Source organism: Myxine glutinosa, chromosome 12 (assembly GCF_964187855.1).
Source record: "Myxine glutinosa chromosome 12, kmMyxGlut1.1, whole genome shotgun sequence".
Classification (NCBI taxonomy): domain Eukaryota; kingdom Metazoa; phylum Chordata; class Myxini; order Myxiniformes; family Myxinidae; genus Myxine; species Myxine glutinosa.
The window spans coordinates 35,617,412-35,640,636 of record NC_136272.1 but is presented as its reverse complement, the minus strand read 5'-3'; the positions used below and the strand labels follow the sequence as shown (position 1 = coordinate 35,640,636).

At 41.8% G+C, this 23,225-nt stretch overlaps 1 protein-coding gene across 7 annotated transcripts in view; it reads right to left on the bottom strand.

The window, feature by feature from the left end:
• Window positions 1–1,398: 1,398 nt before the first annotated feature.
• LOC137437957 (calpain-1 catalytic subunit-like) overlaps window positions 1,399–23,225 on the bottom strand; it is a 111,632-nt gene continuing 89,805 nt past the window's right edge. For 6 of the 7 annotated variants that reach the window (XM_078766721.1, XM_078766715.1, XM_078766722.1 and 3 more), the window contains 5 exons: window positions 21,987–22,055; window positions 21,748–21,826; window positions 21,153–21,272; window positions 4,667–4,725; window positions 1,399–1,862 (listed from right to left, as the gene is read on the bottom strand). In XM_078766721.1, the coding sequence (XP_078622847.1) occupies window positions 1,836–1,862; window positions 4,667–4,725; window positions 21,153–21,272; window positions 21,748–21,826; window positions 21,987–22,055 (354 nt within the window). In that variant the 3' untranslated portion in view covers window positions 1,399–1,835. The remainder of the gene's footprint in view (window positions 1,863–4,666; window positions 4,726–21,152; window positions 21,273–21,747; window positions 21,827–21,986; window positions 22,056–23,225) is intronic. The other variant, XM_078766716.1, reaches the window with a different exon arrangement.

The window sequence follows — 23,225 nt, the reverse complement described above, 5'->3', positions numbered from 1 at the left end:
CGCCAAACGTAACGTTTTGCATTTTGGCCAAAAAGTTTCATCTTGGTTTCGTCAGACCACAAAACCTTTTGTCACATGGCTTCAGAATCTCCAGAATGGGTTTTTGCATACCTCAAACGGGACTCAAAGTGGGCTTTTTGAGTAATGGCTTCCTTCTTGCCACCCTACCGCACAGGCCAGACATGTGGAGTGCTTGCCATAAAGGTCTGTAGCTCTTTCAAAGTTGTCATTGGCCTCTTGGTGGCCTCTCTGATCAGTCTCCACCTTTCTTGGTCATCCAGTTTGGAGGGACGGCCTGATCTAGGCAGGGTCTTGATGGTACCATACGCCTTCCACTTCTTAATGATTGTCTTGGCTGTGTTCCAATGGTGATTCAAGGCCTTTGATATATTTTTCTACCCATCCCCTGATCTGTGTCTTTCCACAACTTTATCCCGGAGATCTTTTGAAAGCTCCTTGGTACTCATGGTTAAGTCTTTGCTGTGAAATGCACTACCCAGCAGAGGAAACCTACAAGAACAGCTGATTTTATTCTGAAATAATCAGCATCACTACAATTTAACACATGTGGAGGCCATTTAACTTGCTATGTGATTTTGAAGGTGATTGGTTACACCTTAGCTGATTTACAATTGCTATTATAAGGGGGGTGGACACTTATCCAACCAAGATAATCTAGTTTTGTATTTTTAATTAATTTTCTGAATTTGTAGAATTTGCTTTTTACTTGGAAGTTGCAGGTTAAGATGCGTAAATAAAGGTGGAAAAGTCTGATTTAATGCATTGTAATTCCAGGCTATAAGGCAACAAAAGGTGAAAAATTTGAAAGGGGGTGTAGACTTTCTATAGGCACTGTATATATACACTTTTCAAATATTGTTTAAAATATTTTTTTAAAGTAACAATTTTGGTCGTTACTGAGTTTTGACCCGGCACCATTGTAAACCTGGCCCTGCAGACCACTCATTTAACTGACCTCTTGCCAGTAATGCTCACTTTTCAAATTGTTCTGCAATCCCTGTGGCATCGTTAAAACCTTTTGGTTTGTCAAAATTTCTAACTCCTCCAGAAGCCTCGACACCGTATACAAAAATAAAAGATTTCAGTCTGGCCTAAATACCAGAATATTCTCTCTTAAACTCGATCAAAAACAGCATCCGAAAGTAATCCATCAGACACACTTAACTCTATATTTCTATCCGGTATATTGTCTGAAAAGGGGGAAAAAAAAGATCAAATACAAGTCACATCAAACAAACAACATAAGCTCACGTTGAGTACAAATATGCTTCAGGGAGTTATCCAAGCTACATATATACACCACAGGTGTTTCGTGTCCACTGTTGCTTTTGCAAACATTGCGAAGTTCGAAATCAGTGATTGGTCATCAAAATAATATCAGCTTTAAATCTTTATTCCAAACAGTAATCCAAAATGTCAATCTTGTTCCAACGTACCACCCCATCCCTCAAAGAATCCATTTTCTTCACGAAAGTGCATTCTTTATAGCAAAATCAAAACTGAAACTGAATTATTTACCCAACGTATGTTCCGTTATATTACACATGCAACCATCTCCAAATATAGTCTTAAACCCATTTTTCACTTACAGCATTGAAAACAAACTGAAACGTTACAATCATCGTCGATTCCAAAATTATACGCAACAGAGAACAGTGTTCTCTCAAGCATCCCAGCAATCAGTTTGAAACCATCATGCAGGGGGGTAAAGGTAGAGAAAGAGTGAGGGAAGAAAAGTAAAACTGGATATGCAAGAGATTTTTCTCTTTTACAGATGAGATTGATGAGACAAAGTCTGTCAACCTGCTTGTGCCTCATGAGGTCATGGTCACCAGGAGGAACTGTGGGTGAGAGGATTCAGATATTATGGATGAATATACAATAGGAAACTTGTAATTTGGTGTTGCCATCTTTGTGACATGTTTTTAGAAGAACAATTTTTTAACAGAACCTTGTTTTTTTTGAAGAGGAAAGAGAAAATAGGTCTCTTTAACTTTATGTCCCACAATTAAAATGTGCATGCTTTATACACACACGAGCATATATTCAGATGAATTGAAAGAATAATTGTACATTGAAACTTGCAATTCAATTTTCAAAATCACCGAGCAACCAATGCTAAAGTTACGTCACAATAGGGGAGGGGGGGGGGGGGGAGGTGTGGGTGGGGGTTCTGCCCCTGACCTGATGCTGGGTACCCCCAGCACAATTGCAAAATATGGTGGAGATTGGCCAAGCTGTTTTTGTCTGATTTTCAGACCAACACAAACATACAGACAGATAATATTATTTTGCATCATTTTCAAGTTCGCATTTGACGGGTTCAATTTCAATTGGTAAATGGTTCAGATGACACTCACAGACCACTCCCCCCTCTCTCTACAAATATCCATAATTAATAGGCAAACTTTCTGGAAAGGCGACAAAAAGTGATGGTTAAAAACTTGGCTTCATTAATGTGTAAACTAGAGAGTTCATAGAACATCTAACTCTGTGCAGTATTGAGAAAAAGGACATGGGAAGGGTGACCCACTCCTTTTTATTGGCCGAAGTTATCTCAGGCACTGCATCGCTGGGCGGTGCCATTTTGTTTGAATCTCGACGTTTCCCAGCCCTGAGACTGCGAACGGCAAATTTGATTGCTCAAGATGGCATCCAATTTTGCCAAAGTACTGCTAAACCGAAGGTTATTGGAAGTACAAACAAGGCGACTCATGTTCTATAATATTCCAATTGTGAAAGTAGTTAGTAGTAGAAAGTAGTTACTTCTGCTTAACCATGTGAACACTCAGAACAAATAACCACGTGAACACTCAGACCAAATAACCACGTTAACACTCAGGCCAAATAACCACGTGAACACTCAGACTAAATAACCACGTGAACACTCAAATCAAATAACCACATAAACACTCAAACCAAATAACCACGTGAACACTCAAACCAAATAACCACGTGAACACTCAAACTAAATAACCACGTGAACACTCAAACTAAATAACCACGTGAACACTCAGACCAAATAACCACGTGAACACTCAGACTAAATAACCACGTGAACACTCAAATCAAATAACCACATAAACACTCAAACCAAATAACCACGTGAACAGTCAAACCAAATAACCACGTGAACACTCAAACTAAATAACCACGTGAACACTCAAACTAAATAACCACATAAACACTCAAACCAAATAACCACGTGAACACTCAGACCAAATAACCACGTGAACACTCAAATCAAATAACCACATAAACACTCAAACCAAATAACCACGTGAACACTCAAACCAAATAACCACGTGAACACTCAAACTAAATAACCACGTGAACACTCAAACTAAATAACCACGTGAACACTCAAACTAAATAACCACGTGAACACTCAAATCAAATAACCATGTGAACACTCAAATCAAATAACCACGTGAACACTCAGACCAAATAACCACGTGAACACTCAAATCAAATAACCATGTGAACACTCAAACCAAATAACCACGTGAACACTCAAACCAAATAACCATGTGAACACTCAAATCAAATAACCACGTGAACACTCAGACCAAATAACCACGTGAACACTCAGACCAAATAACCACGTGAACACTCAGGCCAAATAACCACGTGAACACTCAGACTAAATAACCATGTGAACACTCAGAACAAATAACCACGTGAACACTCAGACTAAATAACCACGTGAACACTCAAATCAAATAACCACATAAACACTCAAACCAAATAACCATGTGAACACTCAAACCAAATAACCACGTGAACACTCAAACCAAATAACCACATGAACACTCAAACCAAATAACCACGTGAACACTCAAACTAAATAACCACGTGAACACTCAAACTAAATAACCACGTGAACACTCAAATCAAATAACCATGTGAACACTCAAATCAAATAACCACGTGAACACTCAGACCAAATAACCACGTGAACACTCAAACCAAATAACCACGTGAACACTCAAATCAAATAACCATGTGAACACTCAAATCAAATAACCACGTGAACACTCAGACTAAATAACCACGTGAACACTCAGACCAAATAATCACGTGAACACTCAAACCAAATAACCACGTGAACACTCAAACCAAATAACCACGTGAACACTCAAACTAAATAACCACGTGAACACTCAGACTAAATAACCACGTGAACACTCAGACCAAATAACCACGTGAACACTCAGACCAAATAACCACATGAACACTCAGACCAAATAACCACGTGAACACTCAAACCAAATAACCATGTGAACACTGAAATCAAATAACCACGTGAACACTCAGACCAAATAACCACGTGAACACTCAAACCAAATAACCACATGAACACTCAAATCAAATAACCATGTGAACACTCAAACTAAATAACCATGTGAACACTCAGACCAAATAAGCACGTGAACACTCAGACCAAATAACCACGTGAACACTCAGACCAAATAACCACGTGAACACTCAAACTAAATAACCACGAAAACACTCAAACCAAATAACCATGTGAACACTCAAACCAAATAACCATGTAAACACTCAGACCAAATAACCAAGTGAACAATCAAACCAAATAACCATGTGAACCGGTAAACACGTTTACGCAACCTCACGCACATACCTGTGCCAAATTCAAATCCATTGTGTTACTCCCATCTGGATCCAGTGCCTTGAAAATTCCTGTTGGGGATTTTTAGGATTGAACAGATGGTGGGGCATGTCAGATAAGACGGTGCATAGATGTTGATCTAGATAATTATAGATTCTCTGTTAATCAGCTTTTAAAGTTGTGTTAAAGGTGCTTTATGACCAATACAATTATGGAACAAACTTTGAGGAGAAGAAAGCATGCAAAACTTTTAAAAGTATAGAAACTGGGTGGTGCCATAATTATGACAGACTAGCAGAAGTACCCGGCATTGCCGGGCGGGGGGGGGGGGGGGGGAGGGGAGGGGGAAGGGTGGGGAGGGGAACGGGGGGGGAGGGGAGAAGAAGGGGCGAGGGGAGAATAGGGGGAGGGGGAGGGGGGAGAGGAGTGGGGGGAGGGGGGAGGTGGAGGGGGAGGTGGGGAGGGGGGAGGTGGAGGGGGGAGGGGGAGGTGGAGGGGGAGGGGGGAGGTGGGAGGGGGGAGGTGGAGGGGGAGGGGGAGGGGGGAGGTGGAGGGGGGAGGGGGAGGGGGGAGGGGGATGGGGGAGGGGAATGGGGAGGGGGGTGGGTGAGGGGGAGGGGAGGGGTGGGGGAGGGGAGGGGGGTGGGTGAGGGGGAGGGGGGAGGGGGGAGGGGAGGGGTGGGGGAGGGGAGGGGGGTGGGTGAGGGGGAGGGGTGGGGGAGGGGTGGGGGAGGGGAGGGGAGGGGGGTGGGGGAGGGGGAGGGGAGGGGAGGGGAGGGGGTGGGGAAGGGGTAGGGCAGAAAGGAAGGGGTAGGGGGAAAGGGAGGAGCATGGGGAAAGGGAGGGGGAGGGGAGGGGATGGGGAGAGGGTGGGGCGGAAAGAGAGGGGCATGGGGGAAAGGGAGGGGGAGGGGTGGGGGAGGGGGGAGGGGGGACGGGGGTGGGGAAGGGGTAGGGCAGAAAGGAAGGGGTAGGGGGGAAAGGGAGGAGCATGGGGGAAAGGGAGGGGGAGGGGAAGGGAGGGGAGGGGGAGTGGAGGGGGAGGGGGATGGGGAAGGGGTAGGGTGGAAAGGAAGGGGTAGGGGGGAAAGGGAGGGGCATGGGGGAAAGGGAGGGGGGAGGGGAGGGGGAGGGGAAGGGAAGGGAGGGGAGGGGAGGGGAGGAGGGGAGGGGGAGGGGAGGGGGGAGGGGGAGGGGAGGGGGGGGGAGGGGAGGGGAGGGGAGGAGGGGGAGGAGGGGGGAGGGGAGGGGAAGGGAGGGGGAGGGGGGAAGGGGAGAGGGTAGGGTGGAGGGAGAAGGGAGGGGGAAGGGTAGGGGAAGGGAGGGGGAAGGGTAGGGGGAAGGGAGGGGGAAGGGTAGGGGGGAGGGGAGGGGGGAAAGGGAGGGGGAGCGGGAGGGAAGGGGAGGGGAGGGATATAGATGGTTACTGGCAATTGATCACATCCACAAATGATGTAATCCACACAATTTATGTACTTTACACAACGTTAATAGGAATACATGGCCGTGTAGATGGGAAATACAGTTTGTTTGAAATAAATCACAAATATCAGATGAAAGTGAAAAAAAACCTATGTGGTGTGAATGGCAATGTTCCTCGCTGAAATGTGAAAAAACTGAATTACGTGCGAAATGCATAACTGTGAGATTATGGCGGCAAAGTTGGAACATCACGTGATCGCTCTGAGCGAATCAGCGCGCTGCTCTGTGACCAGCTGAGATTCCGTGTATAATGTAATGTTCCTCGCTGAAATGCGCTGAGGTAAATATGAATAAAAAATTCGATATATTTTCACTTTTACGTTTTGGCTAACTCGCTCGCGAACCTGACGAAGATCCTGAGCAAGGATCGCTACGTTATGCTAACGCTACGTTAGCTACACTACGTTACGCTACGTTCGCTACATTATGGCTAAAAATATGGATCTAAAGATGAAAGAAAAAAAAACCTATGTGGTGTGAATGGCAATGTTCCTCGCTGAAATGTGAAAAAACTGAATTACGTGTGAACGCATAACTGTGAGATTATGGCGGCAAAGTTGGAACATCACGTGATCGCTCTGAGCGAATCAGCACGCTGCTCTGCCATTCCGTGCATAATATGCCTCGCTGAAATGCGCGGAGGTAAAAATATGGTTAAAAAATATTATGAAATAAATTTTTAGGTCGACCATGTTCGTACCAGGCTCAATGGCCATGTTTGTGCCAAATATCAAGTTTGTGAGCCTCTCCGTTTAGGAGTCTATCAGTAACATCACACACACACACACACACACACACACACACACACACACACACACACACACACACACACACACACACACACACACACACACACACACACACACACACACACACACACACACACACACACACACACACACACACACACTGTGTTTTATATATATAGATAAGTTAGAAATGGGAAAAATAACTTCTGCTTAATTTAATTAATTCTCACTGGAGGTCAAGACTTCTTCTTCTTCTTCTTCTTCTTCTCTGTTAATGCCTACAATTATTCCCACATTCTTGTCGGGTTGGCTGCGGAAGTTTGGCCCAAGTCTTTCACGAACCGCTTGGCCAGTTGAAGGCCCGGACTACATAGATTAATTGAGCAAAGGTGTGAATATCTTATCCAACATGACTATGACATATCCAAATGCCCTCAGTACTGACCTGAAGTCCATCTTGTACCCATATTTAAAAAATAATTACTTCAAGCAATGCTGTGTGGATAACTTATCTGATAACTAAATGAACATCCCACCTGCGAAATAAACTTCCACATTCTCTTCAGTCTCGTTCTTCCCTCCAGTGCTTTAATAAAGCTGCTCACCAACGTCTCAGTTCATCTCCAATCCAAAACCATGATCCTTTCTATCCCCGTTAACCATCCCAAACCCACCTCTTTCCAAGTTTCCAAGTCGCAGGTCTACAAGAGCTCCACGTTGCTGTTATTGTTCCTTGTTCGTGGTTGATTTTTGAAATGTATATCCACTGGTCCGACGGCTGCCGGACCCCACCCACATTTGTTACATGACTCCACCCACCATGGCACAGATAAAATAATATGGCTGCCATCTTGTTTTTCTGTTGGGCCGAAGACATCAGGCCTGTAGGCCTCTGCTCACTAATCACTGCCTGGGTTTGTCGTGTCAAATTTCCATTGGCTTTGTTTGGGTCGAGTATTACTCACAGTGAGGGACCCGAAAAATCTAATCATATGTCGAATGAAAATTATTAAGGTTTAATCAAACCCATCAGCATGCATAAGTAGTAGGAGAAATGGGGTTCTGAAGCACACTAAAATTTAACATTGAAGTCAATTGAGAAAATTAAGGTTAATTATATATTGACTCACTGGATTTTCAATTAGATTTTATCCTCCAATTCCTTCCCATCCTCAAGATTTCAAGATGTTCAACAGACATTCGCTGACGCTCATTCTCACTCACTACATTCATTCGCTGTTAGTCAGCGCATTCAAGAAACCCCATTCTCCTACTATTTGTGGTGGAAGGGAAAATTGCGGGAAGGGGGAATTGGGGAGGGGGACTGAATTTGATTATACTCACTAAGTGGCCCAATGAATATTTGTTTATGTTTTATTTTAGGGAATAATTTAATTTTCTTAGAACACTCATCACCATCAAGTATATTAACAAACAATGTGTTGGAACTTGGTTCTTGGTACAAGTATCTTTGTTGAGCAGAGATGAAATGGCTAAATCACAAATAAATTTATATTTTAAGCAAAGAAGCATCTATAAATATTACCTTATAAATGGAGCACTGTTATAATACAGAGAACCCCCTCACAATTATGAAGTTTTAAAAGTTTGTTAATAAACCTAAATCTATTCAGGAGGCTGTGTAACAATGCGATAGATACTTTAAAACAGCTCTAAATAACTTCTTTAAGAAATCAATGCCACTAACTATTAGACTTGGGTGCTCAATACATGGTGAAAAGAGGAACCCATTTTTAAGAACAACTCTTAGACTACTAAATAATTATGAAGAGTTTCTTGAGAGCAGTCTCATAGAAGAGCTACTCAGGATTGAGGTGGATTGTAGTCCAGGAATAAGGTATATTTCTATGTTCCTAACCCCCAAACAACAACATTAATCCTCCCATTCCTGTATAGTAGTGGATTGTGAAGTGTCAACCTATTGCTTTCAAGGGTATTATCTGCTTAACTGTGTATTTTGTAATTCCTGTGAATAAAATGAACCTAAAATATCTTCTCCTTTAAAATCATATAATTTGTAAGTCCAAGGAATTGTATTCATTACATCAACAATTTTAAAGAGTTCATCAGTCCATCTAAGCCTGGTGTTGGCTTTGCGGTTAGGGTGCCGGCTTGGGATCCTAGGATCCTGGGTTCGAATCCCGGTCGATCGCTGAATTAACGCCAGGGGGGTTGACTCAGCCTGTCATCCTTCTGAGGTCGGCAAATTGAGTACCAGCTTGCTGGGATGAATGATCACGGTGTGTACCCCAATTTAGAATCCCTGCGCATCGTAAGAGGCGACCAAGGGTTGGCGTCAGGAAGGGCATCCGGCCATAAAAACATTGCCTCAAACAGGGAACCATGATTGTCATGGGGCCCACAAGGCTAACCCCCACTCTAGCGGGGAAAATGGCCTTAAAACGATCATTCATTCATTCATTCATTCGTCAGTCCATCTCTTTGTATAACCTTTCTCAAAATGACTTTTCCATCTGTATATTCTTACAATATCACCAACTTTGAACTTGGGTTTTCTCAAATTAATCTCCTCTTCATATTCTAATGTTGTAAATGTTTCTGATGGTTTTGATTTTATTGATGAATGAACTGTATTATTGTAATTATCAACAATACCCTTAATTAAATATACCCATTGTTGAGAACCGAGTTATGTGAATTTTTTATATAGCCTCTCTTTCAAAGTACGATTAAAACGCTGAATAACAACTGCCTTCCCTTCATTAAAGGTGCTGTATAATTTAATACCATTATCTTTAATAAATTTCATAAATATTTTGTTGTAGAACTCTGTTCCCTCATCAGTCCATAACTTCTTTGGTTTCCTTTCGCTTTTACTAAGTATATCACTGAAAGCTAACATAAGAGTATTACCCCTTTTGTTTTTCAAAGGCACAACCCATGCAAATCTACTCCTCAAATCAATAATGGTTAAAGCATACTTGTATCCCTTATCATTATTTAGCTCAATTAAATCAGCAGACCAGATGTAATCAACAACTTTAGAATAAACCTTCCTTGTTTTAAACTTTGTGATTATAGGTTTATGTAATTCATCAGCTTAAACTATTTGCTCCTCAGTCTTGATGACATCATTAGAGCATAATAGTTTTTTTGATAACCAAGCCCAAGTGTTAATTTTGCAATTTTGCTCTCTCAACGTTGGATTTCGTATCAAAGACAAATTATACATTTCTTTGTCAGCTTCGTGTTTTTCCTCCAACGTAGTGCTATTCCCATAAGCAGTATCATGCTTCATACACACTTCATCAACCCTATTTAGAGCTTTAGACCAAGGTTTAGGATTTTCAGCCTCATCTAATCTTTTGTCTAAGTTTTTCCCTGGACCACAGAAAGAATACCCCGGTAGATGTAATTCCCCTGGAATTTCAGTTGTTCTAAATTTACTACCAGACAAAAACTTTTGTATATCTCGCCCACTTTTATGCTTATAAATGAATTGACACTTTTTAGAGCCACACACTAAACATTTCCCCTTTTGATAAACTCTATTATTTTTACTTTTAACATACGAAACATTTTTAGTATTAGTTTTCTTTTTACACTTAACACAATAACTCATTTATTTATGAGAAAAATTCATACAGAGTGCGAAAACCTTTTTGGTTTCCAATATATACATTTCGAACTTGATTTTTAAAACATAAAGAATCCTTAGGAATGCCTTCACTCTCTCCTCCATTTATTTAGGGAAAAATATATATGTAAAACTTTAACTATCGTCAATAACACCAACATCACCAACTCCCTGAATATGAACGTATTGATGAAGTTATTCTTCAAAATAATATTTCCATTAGACTTAATTTCTATATTTTCCTCCTCAGTGTGTTGTTTCATTTATTTTCCGTAATACCTCCAATCTTTTATTAATCTCACTGGTTTCCATATTTTTTTTATTTTTCCTCTCTCTCTCTCTCTTTTCTCCCTTGTCTCCTTCTCCTTTTTCTCACTCTCTCCCTTCTCCCTTTCCTGTCTCTCTCTTTTCTCTCTTGCTTCCTTCTCCTTTTTCTCTCTCTCCTCTTTCTCTCTTTTCTCCCTCTCCTCCCTCTCTCTTCTTTCTCTCTCTTTCCTCTCTTCTTCAACTCCTTTCTCATCCCTTGCTACCCTTGAATCATCTCCCCATAGAATATTACACATATATTCATCTGCATTTTGAGATATTTTTGTATCTGTAATTATTTTTCTCATAATAGGATACCAATAAGATTTGTTGATGATTTCTAAGAGTTTTATGTTTCATAACTTTTAGAAGTTGATTTTTATTTAATATTTTAATCAAATCTTCATTTGTGGGTTTAGCAATATCAGTATAAGACCAGTTCTTAATTTAAAAATTCCCATGTCTTAATTAAACAAGTACAAAAAGTTTTAATTAAAACAAAAGCCGCGTCGATGTTACACAATGCCTAGATGCAGCTGTGCCTATAACGTCGATGTTATAGGCACAGGACATTCCTATTGATTCGATTACTTGATGTTATTTTTGTGCAAAGTGAAAATATATCTCGGCAATTTCCCGTGTGTGGCGACGAATTTTTAATATATCTCGGCATTTTCCCGTCTGTTATTTCAGGCGGTGTATGACTGACCATGCCGCGATTTAAAATATATATATCTCGGCAATTTCCCGTGTGTGGCGACACGTGAACGGAGCTATGCTCCTCTCTCCACATTATTGTGACGACGTATAAATTAAATATTTCATCGTGACGATTGTCATCAAATGGACGAATTTTTAATATATCTCGGCATTTTCCTGTCTGTTATTTCGGGTGGTGTATGACTGACCATGCCGCGATTTAAACAAAATATATATATCTCGGCATTTTCCCGTCTCTTATTTCGGGCGGTGTATGACTGACCATGCCGCGATTTAAACAAAATATATCTCAATGGACTTGAAGTTACAGGCCTTTGAGAATTCATTTCGTTCTATAAAGGGCAACTTTCATCGGATTTTCTTCCCGTTTTTTTTCAACCGAGTCTAAAACTATGTTAGCAACTGTGAAAAATGAAATGATATATCGAATTTGATTTGAAATAAAACTGTGTGAGAGAGGAAGACACCACGGGCCTACAAAACAGGCCTCAAAGCTATGCGAGTTAATAAAATGGTGGATATTTGTTTATATGAAGGCTCTCCCACAATGGGTGGAGCTATGGTTCCCAGAATGGGTGGAGCTTTGAGGTTTTGTCTTCTCTGCAAGAACAAGAAGAAGAAGAAGAAGAACAACAACAACAACAGCAGAGGGCACTCTATGACCAGCGTCTTGCGACGCGGCTAAAAATTCCCATGTTCTAATTCATAAGGAATGTAATATCTAACACCCTTTTCTTGTAAGTATCCTTGAATACAAAAATTATAATTCTCTTGTAGTCTTCTCCCTACCATTTATGTATTAAAAATTCATGTTTCTGAAATATAGGAGAGATTAATATGATGACAAGTAATACCTTCCCATCATCCTGTTGTTAAATCGGTTTGTATTCCTTGGCTTTGTATATTTATCCGATTTCCTTCCTTCTTTGTTACATAAACTATCGCTTTGCCATCATATAATTTTCTATTATTGAAATCGTGTATTTGTTGTTTGCTAATTGTGCTTCCACATATCTCATTATCCTCACCAAGCGGGTAATATTCTTCTTTACGAGACTGATTAAAATCATGTAGGTCTTCTAAGTTTATTGAAAAGGACCAATTATACCCGAAATCATATGTATCATACCCCCATTTATTGATTCTCAAATTAACTACATGTCCTTCTTTATAAAGTTCAATTGTAAGTAAATAGTTACATTTAATAAGGAAAGGTGTATGGTTTGTAGAACCAGGTGTTGTGGTTGTAAATTTTAGTTGTTTAACAAAATGTGCTGTTTTATTTCAAGATATATATCGTGATAAATCATTTAATCTAACCAAGTCATTGGCATAAAAGTATTTTTCCAAGTCAAAGTATTTTTCATGTTAATATATTTTTGTTATATTATATATTTGTCGTTCAGCCTGTGCCTTTGTATAATAATTTGATAAATCAATATCCAACTCTCGGGATACTCCAAAGATAGAACTATCTTTTCCAACACAAGTCATTTATATTAGATTAAAATGACATCATCAAAAATTTCATTATTGTTGAGTTGAAATAATACATATAAACATAATTGACCACAACATTTGGAATTAAAAGCTTGGACTTGAAATGTTTTATAAACACCATTCTGTAAGAATTTTATTACTTCAAGAGTTGGTGGAAGAACATAACGATCAAAAAAAAAAAATTCTGACCATTATAAATACAAACCCAATGAGAACCATTCGCATTATTATCTTCTAAATTAATAATAATATTCTTTGTATTTCGAGACAACTTTGTTAATTCATCTCTCATACAAATAACCACATTATCAATTTTTAGTGTTTTACAATATTTAGCAAGTTCTATATTTGATGTTGTATTTTTTCCAAATTGTTTAAGCCATTAATCCATTTATTTATGAGAAAGATATAATCCATTACCCCGTTTAGTTAGTTTTACACCTGCCTGTGTGATAGAAGAAAGCATATCTCCAACCAACAATCTAGCTTTATCAGGTAGGCTTTCAAGTTTTTGAGCAAAATCTACAATTACACCACTTCCACTAATTTGTTTCTCCAACTCCTTGTTATGTCTTTCCAACTCTTTTTGAGCTTGAAGTTGTGCCTTCCCTTTCATTAGCAGTTTTTGCCGCTGCTGAAATACCACCCGTCAATGCTCCCACCGCACTTAAACCAGCAAATAAAGGACTTAGAAATGGAAGAAATCCTCCACTCTTTAACATAAGGTTTTGTCATTTTAATTTTAAGTGAGCCAGTATCATTTCATGTTTTCACCTGCTCTCTCGTGAGCAAAGCATCAATTCTTACTGCTCCTTTTCTTTGAATTGTATTAACATTAATAATACAAGGCTTTTGATTTTGAATACAAGATAATATTTTATTAAGATTGGTTTGATTAATATATACCCCAGTTGGTTCTTTCCTACTCATTTATTTATTAGAAAAATCTATGTGACATTAATCATAACACCATTATCTGTATTAATCTACAATTCTGTTTCTTCCAAAAGCAAACAATATGTATCAACTTCTTCACTCTTCCCTCTTTCAATGTATAGAGAAGTATCCACTCTATTAGACTTAACAGTTTCCTTTTAAGAACTCAGGTTAATTGCGTAGATTGTATAAAGTTTTTGAAACACAACCATCTCCAAAATGGGCTCTTGATTACTGTTGCTTTCACACACCTTTTGGTAAGACTTGCAGGCTTCCGCGTAATCATTTTTTTCCCAATCAATTTCCAATCTATCTCACGGGTAAAATGTATCATCCAGAGAAACCCGAAGTTGTTTCACCATAGCATTATCACTCAGCGCATTATTATTATCAGTCCCTTCATCTCCATCTGGTTTCTTAAAAATGAGCCATAGGTATCGTGGCTTTCCTTCCAGAACACCCAAATTCCACGTGTAGGTAGTTTGGTTCAGTTTACCATGTTGGCATCTTCTTTTAAGGTATGATACATTTAGTGGTCTCTTTGAGTTAAGTCTTTTATTTAACATCTCTTCCGTTTTAAGATTAGGTGTATATTCACTCATATACCAACACATCTCACTAATAACAAATTTATTAGTATCACCAAAAGAATTGGCAACACCAAAAAGCAATCTATTTACATTATCATTCCTTTGTAGTTGAAATCGAATTTTAAGACCATACAAAACTTTATCATAATCACAAAATCCAAATATATCCTTAAGGGGAACTGCTACAGTAAAACTATTGTCTGCTTTTGTATCATTGTTATAGATTGACTTTCTTTGACTATAACCAGGGTCTGTGTTTGTTCCTGTTGACATATCAGGAATAAAACCTTCAATAGCTCCTTTACCCATTCTATCACTAAATGAATGAATGAATGAATTGGGCTCTTGGTTGTAAAACGATACAACAGTGATTTACAGTGATTTATTTACAATCATTTACAGTGATTTACAACAGTGTAAATTTCATCATTTCAAATGTAGCAGAGACATAATCAACCACTTCAACCTCTTGTGTTCCAATATACAAACGGACACTATCAAACATTTTCCAGAATAAATAATTTACAAGTGTAGCATTAGTGTTATTCGCAGCCTTAGTGAATTTATATTTACACAACAAGAAACTATCAGCCAGATTCAAGTAAGTTTGCAGTCTCTGCATTTGTAACAGTTATTTGCAACAGTCTCTGCATTTGCGAAATATTTGCAAATAAGCGAATAAATTTAAGTACAAATAAGTTAGAGACTCCTCCAAGAGGAGTCAACATCCTTGAATGGACAGAAAATTTTGATGGTTGCCAAGAAATCAATGGGAAAATAATTTATTATAACCTTACATGATATGTGGCTCAGGAGGTGCTCAAACAAGGACATTAAGAGAGGTCTATCATTTCATCGCTGCTCAACAAAGATACTTGTACCAAGAACCAAGTTCCAACATATTGTTTGTTAATATACTTGATGGTGATGAGTGTTCTAAGAAAATTAAATTATTCCCTAAAATAAAACATAAACAAATATGCATTGGTACTCTTAGTGAGTATAATCAAATTCAGTCCCCCTCCCCAATTATCCCTTCCCCCAATTTTCCCTTCCACCACAAGTAGTAGGAGAATGGGGTTTCTTGAATGCGCCGACTAACAGCGAACGAACGTAGTGAGTGAGAATGAGCATCAGCAAATGTCTGATGAACATCTTGAAATCTTGAGGATGGGAAGGAATTGGAAGATAAAATCTAATTGAAAATCCAGCGAGTCAATAATTAACCTTAATTTTCTCCATTGACTTCAATGTTAAATTTTAGTGTGCTTCAGAACCCATATTCTCCTACTAATCGCATAGTATTCATTCGCCTCCCTAAAAAAAAATAGCGTTACGTAATATTTGAATAGCTGCATATTGGGGTTGAACGATCCATGATTGTGTGATGAATCATCTCGTTCTGATATAACCATGGAGAGGGTAACATGGATAAGAGGCGGCAGGGATTTTCGGCGGCAGGGATTTTCGAAGCTCCACACGGTCTCCACGTTTTTCGAAGTTAAGTCTGTTCACAATTGTATTTTGTCGAAACTGTATTTATCTTTCGGTGTGTGAAGTTATTGTGTGCAACTTTGGTTGTTTCTCGGTGTTTATCTTTCATAAATTGATCGTCTGTTTGCCGTGTCGCGAGCAAGGCCTTGTACAGTGTGCACTGTACAACCTTGAGGCTTTGTTTTTCTCTCAGTGGTCCGTCGTTTGTGATCCAATAACTTTCGTTCTCTGTATTCCCAGGCTTTTCACCCATAGCCTACTTCCTTGTGTAAATCTCAACTCAAAAAAAAAAAAAAAAAAAAAAAAAAAAAAAACATTTCCTTCTCTGTTCTCATTCGTTTATTCATTCTTATTCGTTCGTTCGTTCTTCGACCACGTGTTTCTCCCCCATTTCCCCAGATAGTTTTCACTCATTAACCTTCAATGTTTACACTTTCCCCTCAAGTTATGTATTCCGTCATATTTTATAACACCTTTTTCTTCTTCTTCTTTAAAAGGCTGCTTTCGACTTGCTCACCAAATCAATTCATCCCAAAAAAAATATCCATCTCCTATAGTGCCTTTGTTCTACATTCCCTAAACTCTCCTGCACTCCATCCTCCATCCAGCGTCCTTAAACGTATTTTTAACTCGAAGGTCACAAGAAACTCATTTTGCAATAAATGTTCGTTTCCCATAAATCGTACACTTTCAAAAATCCAATCTCACCCCTCCCCTCCAAATCTTCCCCATAACCCCTCCCCTCCAAATCTTCCCCATCACCCCTCCCCTCCAAATCTTCCCCATCACCCATCCCTTTCAAATCTCCCCCCTTGCCCCCTCCCTCCTAAACTACCCCCTCACCCCTCCCCGCCAAGACGCCCCCTCGCCCCTCCCCTCCTAGACTCCTGCCTCACCCCTCCCCTCCAAATCTCCCCCATATCCCATCCCTTTCAAATCCCTCCCCTTGTCCCTTCCCTCCCAAACTCCCCCCTCACCCCTCCCCTTCAAATCTCCCCACCCTCATTGCTTCTCAATTTCCCCCCGCTCACTCCCCCTCCTCAAAGCGTCCTCCCCGCTTCTTCCCCCTTCAAACTCTCACCTCCATCTCCCCCAACCTTCTGCCTCGCTCTTCCCCCTCCTCAAATAACACCTCATTGTGGCTCACCCAATCACCATCAAACTTTTTGTCCGCCCCATCCTTCCCTTTCTCCGAGCTATTCTGAAATCTCTGACACACCTTCAACAGCTCTCCCTACCTCTTCCACCTCTTCCACATCTTACCCTACCCCTCCTCCCCCCTGTTCTGTATCTGATGCTCCCCCTTCCTCTTCATTAACGGTATGGACCTCAAACATCCGGGGCCTTCGTTCAAACTTAACCGATCTCTCCATACAGGTTGCTTCTGTCAAACCAGACGTGATCTGCTTAACAGAAACATTCCTCCTTTATGATGTCTCTGATTCCATAGTATCTCTCCCGGGCTACTCCCTCCTCCGGTATGATAGACCTGAGCCTCGTCCTGGAGGCGGGGTTGCTATCTTTATCAAAAACTCTCTTCCTCACTCGCCCTGCACTGCACTCTCTCCACCTCACCCCCAGGAATACCTCTGGCTACGGCTTCCCCTTCGCTCCCACCTCTTGTTCATATGTGTGTTGTACCGTCCACCAAACAGTGATGACTCCATCTACATCTCGCTGTCTGATGATATGGACCAACTTCTATCTACTCATCCCAACTCTCTCTTCCTCATATGTGGTGATTTCAACTGTCATCATGCCAGTTGGCTGGGTGTGGGTACCTCTCTCACCAGCCATGGCTCCTCAGCAAAGGACTTCTGCGACTCACTGGGACTGACACAATCTGTCAATTTCCCGACCCGGATCTCAGTCAACGGAACATCTTCTCTTCTGGACTTGGTTATGACTAACTTCCCTGAAAATGTCTGCTGCTCTTCTTCTGCTCCGATCGGAACATCTGATCATGTCCTTGTTAAAGTGGACATCTCTCTGACCATCCTCAGGGAGCCTGCTCAGCGTCGACGAGTCTGGCATTTCACTCAGGCCAACTGGCACGGTCTTCAAGCAGCCATCAATCATCTGGACTGGTCTCCCATCTCTACCACCTCTGACATCAACTCATCCTGGGAATTCTTCCAAAGTAAATTGCTCTCTCTCATGCACAGATTTATCCCATCTCGTCTTCAGTTGTCATACCCTTCCTCCCGTCCATGGTACACGGAATCTTGTGGTGAGGCTGTTGCCCAGAAACAACTTGCCTTCGTCTCCTGGAAAGCAAATCCAACGGAAGGAAATCTCATTTCCTTCCACAAAGCCCGAAACAAGTGTGTGTCCACCCTCAGGAGAGCCAGGAAACAATATCTCTCCGTTCTCAAGACCGAACTCTCTTATCTGTCTCCCTCTTCCAAATCCTGGTGGCGTCTGGTCAAATCCGTTTCTGGTGTTTGTTCCCCCTCCATCCCCTCCCTTACCTCAAACGGCTACACAGCTGACTCCGCACGTGAAAAAGCTGAATGCCTCAACTCTGTGTTTGCCTCTAAATCTTGTGTCCCAAACCCATCCCTCTCTGTACCCACCATACCCAGTCGTACCCTGCTGCTCCTGGACTCCGTGTCCTTTCCTCCTGACAAGGTGGAAAAGTTTCTGTCAACCCTCGACTCTGATTCTGCAACTGGACCCGACGGCATCAGCCCACGGGTCCTAAAATCCTGCTCTGCTGCTCTATCTCACCCTCTCTCTGTTCTCTTCACCCTCTCTTTTGCTCAAGGTCAACTGCCATCTGCTTGGAAATCAGCCAACATCACCGCTTTGCACAAAAAAGGTGCAAAAACAGATCCTAGCAACTACAGACCAATCAGCCTTCTCCCAATTATCAGCAAAGTCATGGAATCCATCATTGCTTCTGATATGAAATCTTTCCTCTTCTCCAATGGCTTGATCTCTGATCATCAATTTGGTTTCAGACCAGGTCACTCTACTCTGGACATGCTGCTTCTGCTGTCTCAACAATGGATGGAGGTCCTCAATGCCAAACAGGAAATTAGAGCTGTCTCCCTCGACATATCACGTGCCTTCGACACGGTCTGGCACCCCGCTCTGCTCACCAAACTCTCCTCCTTTGGTATCCATGGAAATCTCCACGCATGGCTGGCGGACTTCCTCTCTAGTCGTCGTCAACGTGTGGCCCTGAATGGGTTTCTCTCATCTCCTCTTCCTGTTCAGGCTGGAGTTCCCCAAGGCAGTGTTCTGGGCCCCGTGCTTTTTCTGGTCTTCATCAATGATCTCTCTGACTCTCTCGAAAATCCTCTCTATCTCTTTGCTGATGACTCCACTCTCTGCCGCTCCATTCCTCTTCCCTCAGATCGGCAGTCTGCTGCCTCCTCACTCTCTGAAGACCTGGACAAAATCACAGACTGGTCAAACAAGTGGAACATGTCTTTCAATCCTGACAAATCTCACACTCTTACTATGTCTCTCCGAAAAGATCGACTGGACAACCCTCCCATCTACTTTCTCAACAATCCTCTCCAAGAAGTTCTGTCGCTCAAGATTTTGGGTCTCACTATCTGCCATGATCTTTCTTGGGAAAACCACATTTCAAAGCTGGCCTCCAAAGCCAGTCGCCGACTGGGCATCCTCTGTCGTGCGAAGTCCTTCCTCGGCACACCTGAGCTCCTCACCACATACAAGGCTTTCATCCGCAGCTCAATGGAATACTGTTCTCCCCTATGGGCCGGTGCTCCTGCCTCACACCTAGCTCGGCTTCACGCTGTTGAAACCAAAGCTTTCAGAATTATTGGAATTTCCCGCGATGAAGCTATCTCTGAGGGCCTTTCACTCACTCACCGCAGGCAGGTAGGTGGTCTTTCTGTCTTCTACCGACTCCTCTCCGGCCTTGCACCCCCAGCTCTCTCTGTGCTCTGTCCCCCAAATATTCCTACAGGTCGCACAAGATCTGCCAGCAACCCTCTGATGGTTAAACTGCCGAAATCTCGGCTCTCCGCTCACCTTCACTCTTTCATTCCTCTTTTCTCCCGCCTCTGGAACAAACTCCCTCACTCCCTTCAATCCCACTCCTCCCTCCAGGTCTTTAAAACAGCTGTTCACCACCATCTCTTATCTTCCCCCATCCAAAACCTTGATCTTTTCTACCCCCGCTAATTCACCCCAGATCCACCTTGTTTGAAATTCCAACTTCTTTCCTGGAAGTCCTGGCAGTGTCCATATGTTTTATACCTCTCCCACTGCCCCCTTCCCACGCCCCCCCCCAAAGCCCTCGCCCTCTCTCAGATCTCTCGATGTCTCCATGTCTCCATGTCTCTCGGTCCCTGCTCTCAAATGTTGTGTTTGTGTCCTTCCCCCTCTCTCCCCATCTTGTCTACCGCTCCCTATGTTATATGTTTTATGTGTCGGTTTGTCTTTCTGTGTGATTAATGTTCGCTCTTTCACGAGCCTCGATATTGTATACAAACAAACAAAAAAAAAAAAAAAAAAAAAAAAAAAAAGAGGTGTTGAATTAATCTTTGAACAGCTCATTCAATGTGTGTTTCCTAATCGCTCTGTTGATCTTTTAAGAGTGCTTTAAATGTGCGTTTCCCAATTGGCTCTTTTCCGGTTGTTGTCGCAGGTTGTGAGGCTGTGACCACAGCGCGGTCATTCTTGTTCCTTCCTGTGAGTTTTCTTCTGTGTCCATCTTGTCCACTCCATGTGTCCTCCCCTACCCATTGGCCAAGTCTCCCTCTATTTTGTCCCTCATCCCTGCTGTTGGTGTGCTCCCCGCCCCCTCTATTTATACTGATCCTTTTGGTCTGGTACGTCCTGATCCATTATATCTTCCAGCTCCTCCACGAGCCTCCATGTTGCATGTATACAAAAAAAAACATTGGGTTCGTTTCTGCTGAACCATCATCTGAGTCATCAATTCAAATACTAACTCCATACATATGTTATCCAAGTTAGGCGTATTAGCACACATTTGGATTGATACATTTATTTTCACATTTCCCACATGACTTGTTGTGCAGGTTTCATGCTTGTGCTTAGTAGTGTCATAAAGCAATGTAGTGTGTTGTGTTTAGTGCAATATAGTGTGCACTACTCACGAAACATAGCTTCGAGGCGGACAACACAGCAGATGTAGTTGTCGAAGTCCACCTGGAACTCATCATTACTGAACCTCAGCACGACCATTTGCAAAAGACTATTGTTGAGTTTCATGCCTGCTAACAGGAGGAACATTTAGGAAGGGAAAATTTTACTCCGTCCTTTACGGACATGAGGCACAATTGCAATGCGGTCGGTCGCATGTTCCACGATCTGAAACAAGTCTTGTTATGTAAAGTGGAAGATAACCAATTTTGGAATATTAGCTTTTGACCCACAGCTCTTTATGACAAATTGGTACAAGCACATTCATTGACACCCCACTGGAGTAAAGAAATCCCAAACGATGTCCATTGTGATTCGTGATCTCAAGTCGGGTCTGGTGAAGTAAAGCAGTACAAGGTTGTTATGCAAGAAGCTTGACTTGTCAGCAAATGTCAAGTGTCAGCATGAGTAAATGATCAGCAAGAAAATTATTTTCTATTATAGTCGAAAAATGCATCTTGTGATATAAAACTTGCTTTAGGAATAGCATACAGAAGAATTCAATTGAATTCACAATAGAGCCACAATTAACAGGAAAATGTCGCAAACCTGCTTTTCCGAGCGCTGTTCGGACTTCAAAGCTGCTCAGGAAACCTGAACCGTCAGTGTCATACTCGACAAAGTCTTTCTGCAGCAGTTCATTGGGAATTAAAGCAACATAAAATACAAGACTTTCATGAATACAAGTTATGTTGATGCATGAGAGAGGTGTGGGGAAGTGGTAGGGTGGTCAGAGGAGTGCAGGGGTCAGGCAAAACAATAGGCAAGATCATGAGGGTATTCCATACCTGCCACTGTTTGATTTTCTGCCAAAGCAGATAAAACTCATCCACCCCAAGCTTGGCGGAGCCATCATTCTGTGAAGTTCATCAAGGAAGCCATGTTGTATTGTAGAAAACCATGGAAGAACCTGTGGTGTGTTCCGTTAGCGAGCAGCAATTGTGATCGCTTTCAAAGCCAGGCGTTCCATATCAACCGCGTTGCAAGCCAATCGCCAAGCCGCTCAGCAAGCGGAGCAAGCGATTAAGAAAGGCGTTTCGTTATGTTAGCAAAAAATGTCCACCATAGTCGGATTCAAAACGATGCTACAACCAATTAAATGCCCAGAGACATACACCTATCCTTCTGACTCCCGATGCTTCACTGTATTTTGATTCATGTTTGTATTGACGCGTCAGATGGTCCGATAACACAGCCCGACTGAGCTGGAGGTCGGTGTGTTCTTTATATTACGTTCCCCAAGGATCACCCAAATAAAAGCCGAATCTGGTGGTGAAACACGTGTGAGGCAAAAGGCAGAAAAACAATTAAAATGGTTTAATTAAATGAACGAGACCCGGGGAGTCAAAACAACAACACTCGGACAGATAAATGGGGAATGTATGATGCGAAAACCCAAAATTGTGCACAAGGAAATAAATAAATATAACCCCCCAATGGTGCCAAAATACAGGACAAATATAAGAAACAAAGTGGCAGATGAGGGCATGTGGCAGGCACTAGCCTGTGTGGCATGCGCCTGCCACAAACCTTCGTACAAGTCGCCATAGCACAGAGTGAATGAAGTACGAGGTGTCTGGAGGTGAGGGATTGTGGCGTTAGTACCCATGTCTCTCCAGCACAAGTACTTCCTGTGTGGGCAACAGAGTAGAGCGAGTGAAGAGAAATGTTACCACCTCAAGGACCAATGCTCAACTATGGCCTTCGTCACCTCTGGGACCGCCTTTGTGGGCAGCGGATCCTATTATTGGCCGCCTGCGTGTGTGGGCGGCACCTTTGGGCAGACCATCCCACCCAGTGGAGTGGACCCTCAAAAAAGTGTTATGCTCTCAGCAGGGCTCTACAACCTCGCCACCATGACTTGTGGTCTGCCAACCAAACAGGCGGTTCCTGATTTCTTTTAAATGTGCGCTGCATTTTCCGTGTGCCTTTTGCACACACAAGTCCTCCATCTGGCCTCACCCATCTTGCAGGAGGTTTATGCAATACAACCTGCTTTAAAGTTTACACTCACCACCTCCTCAGTG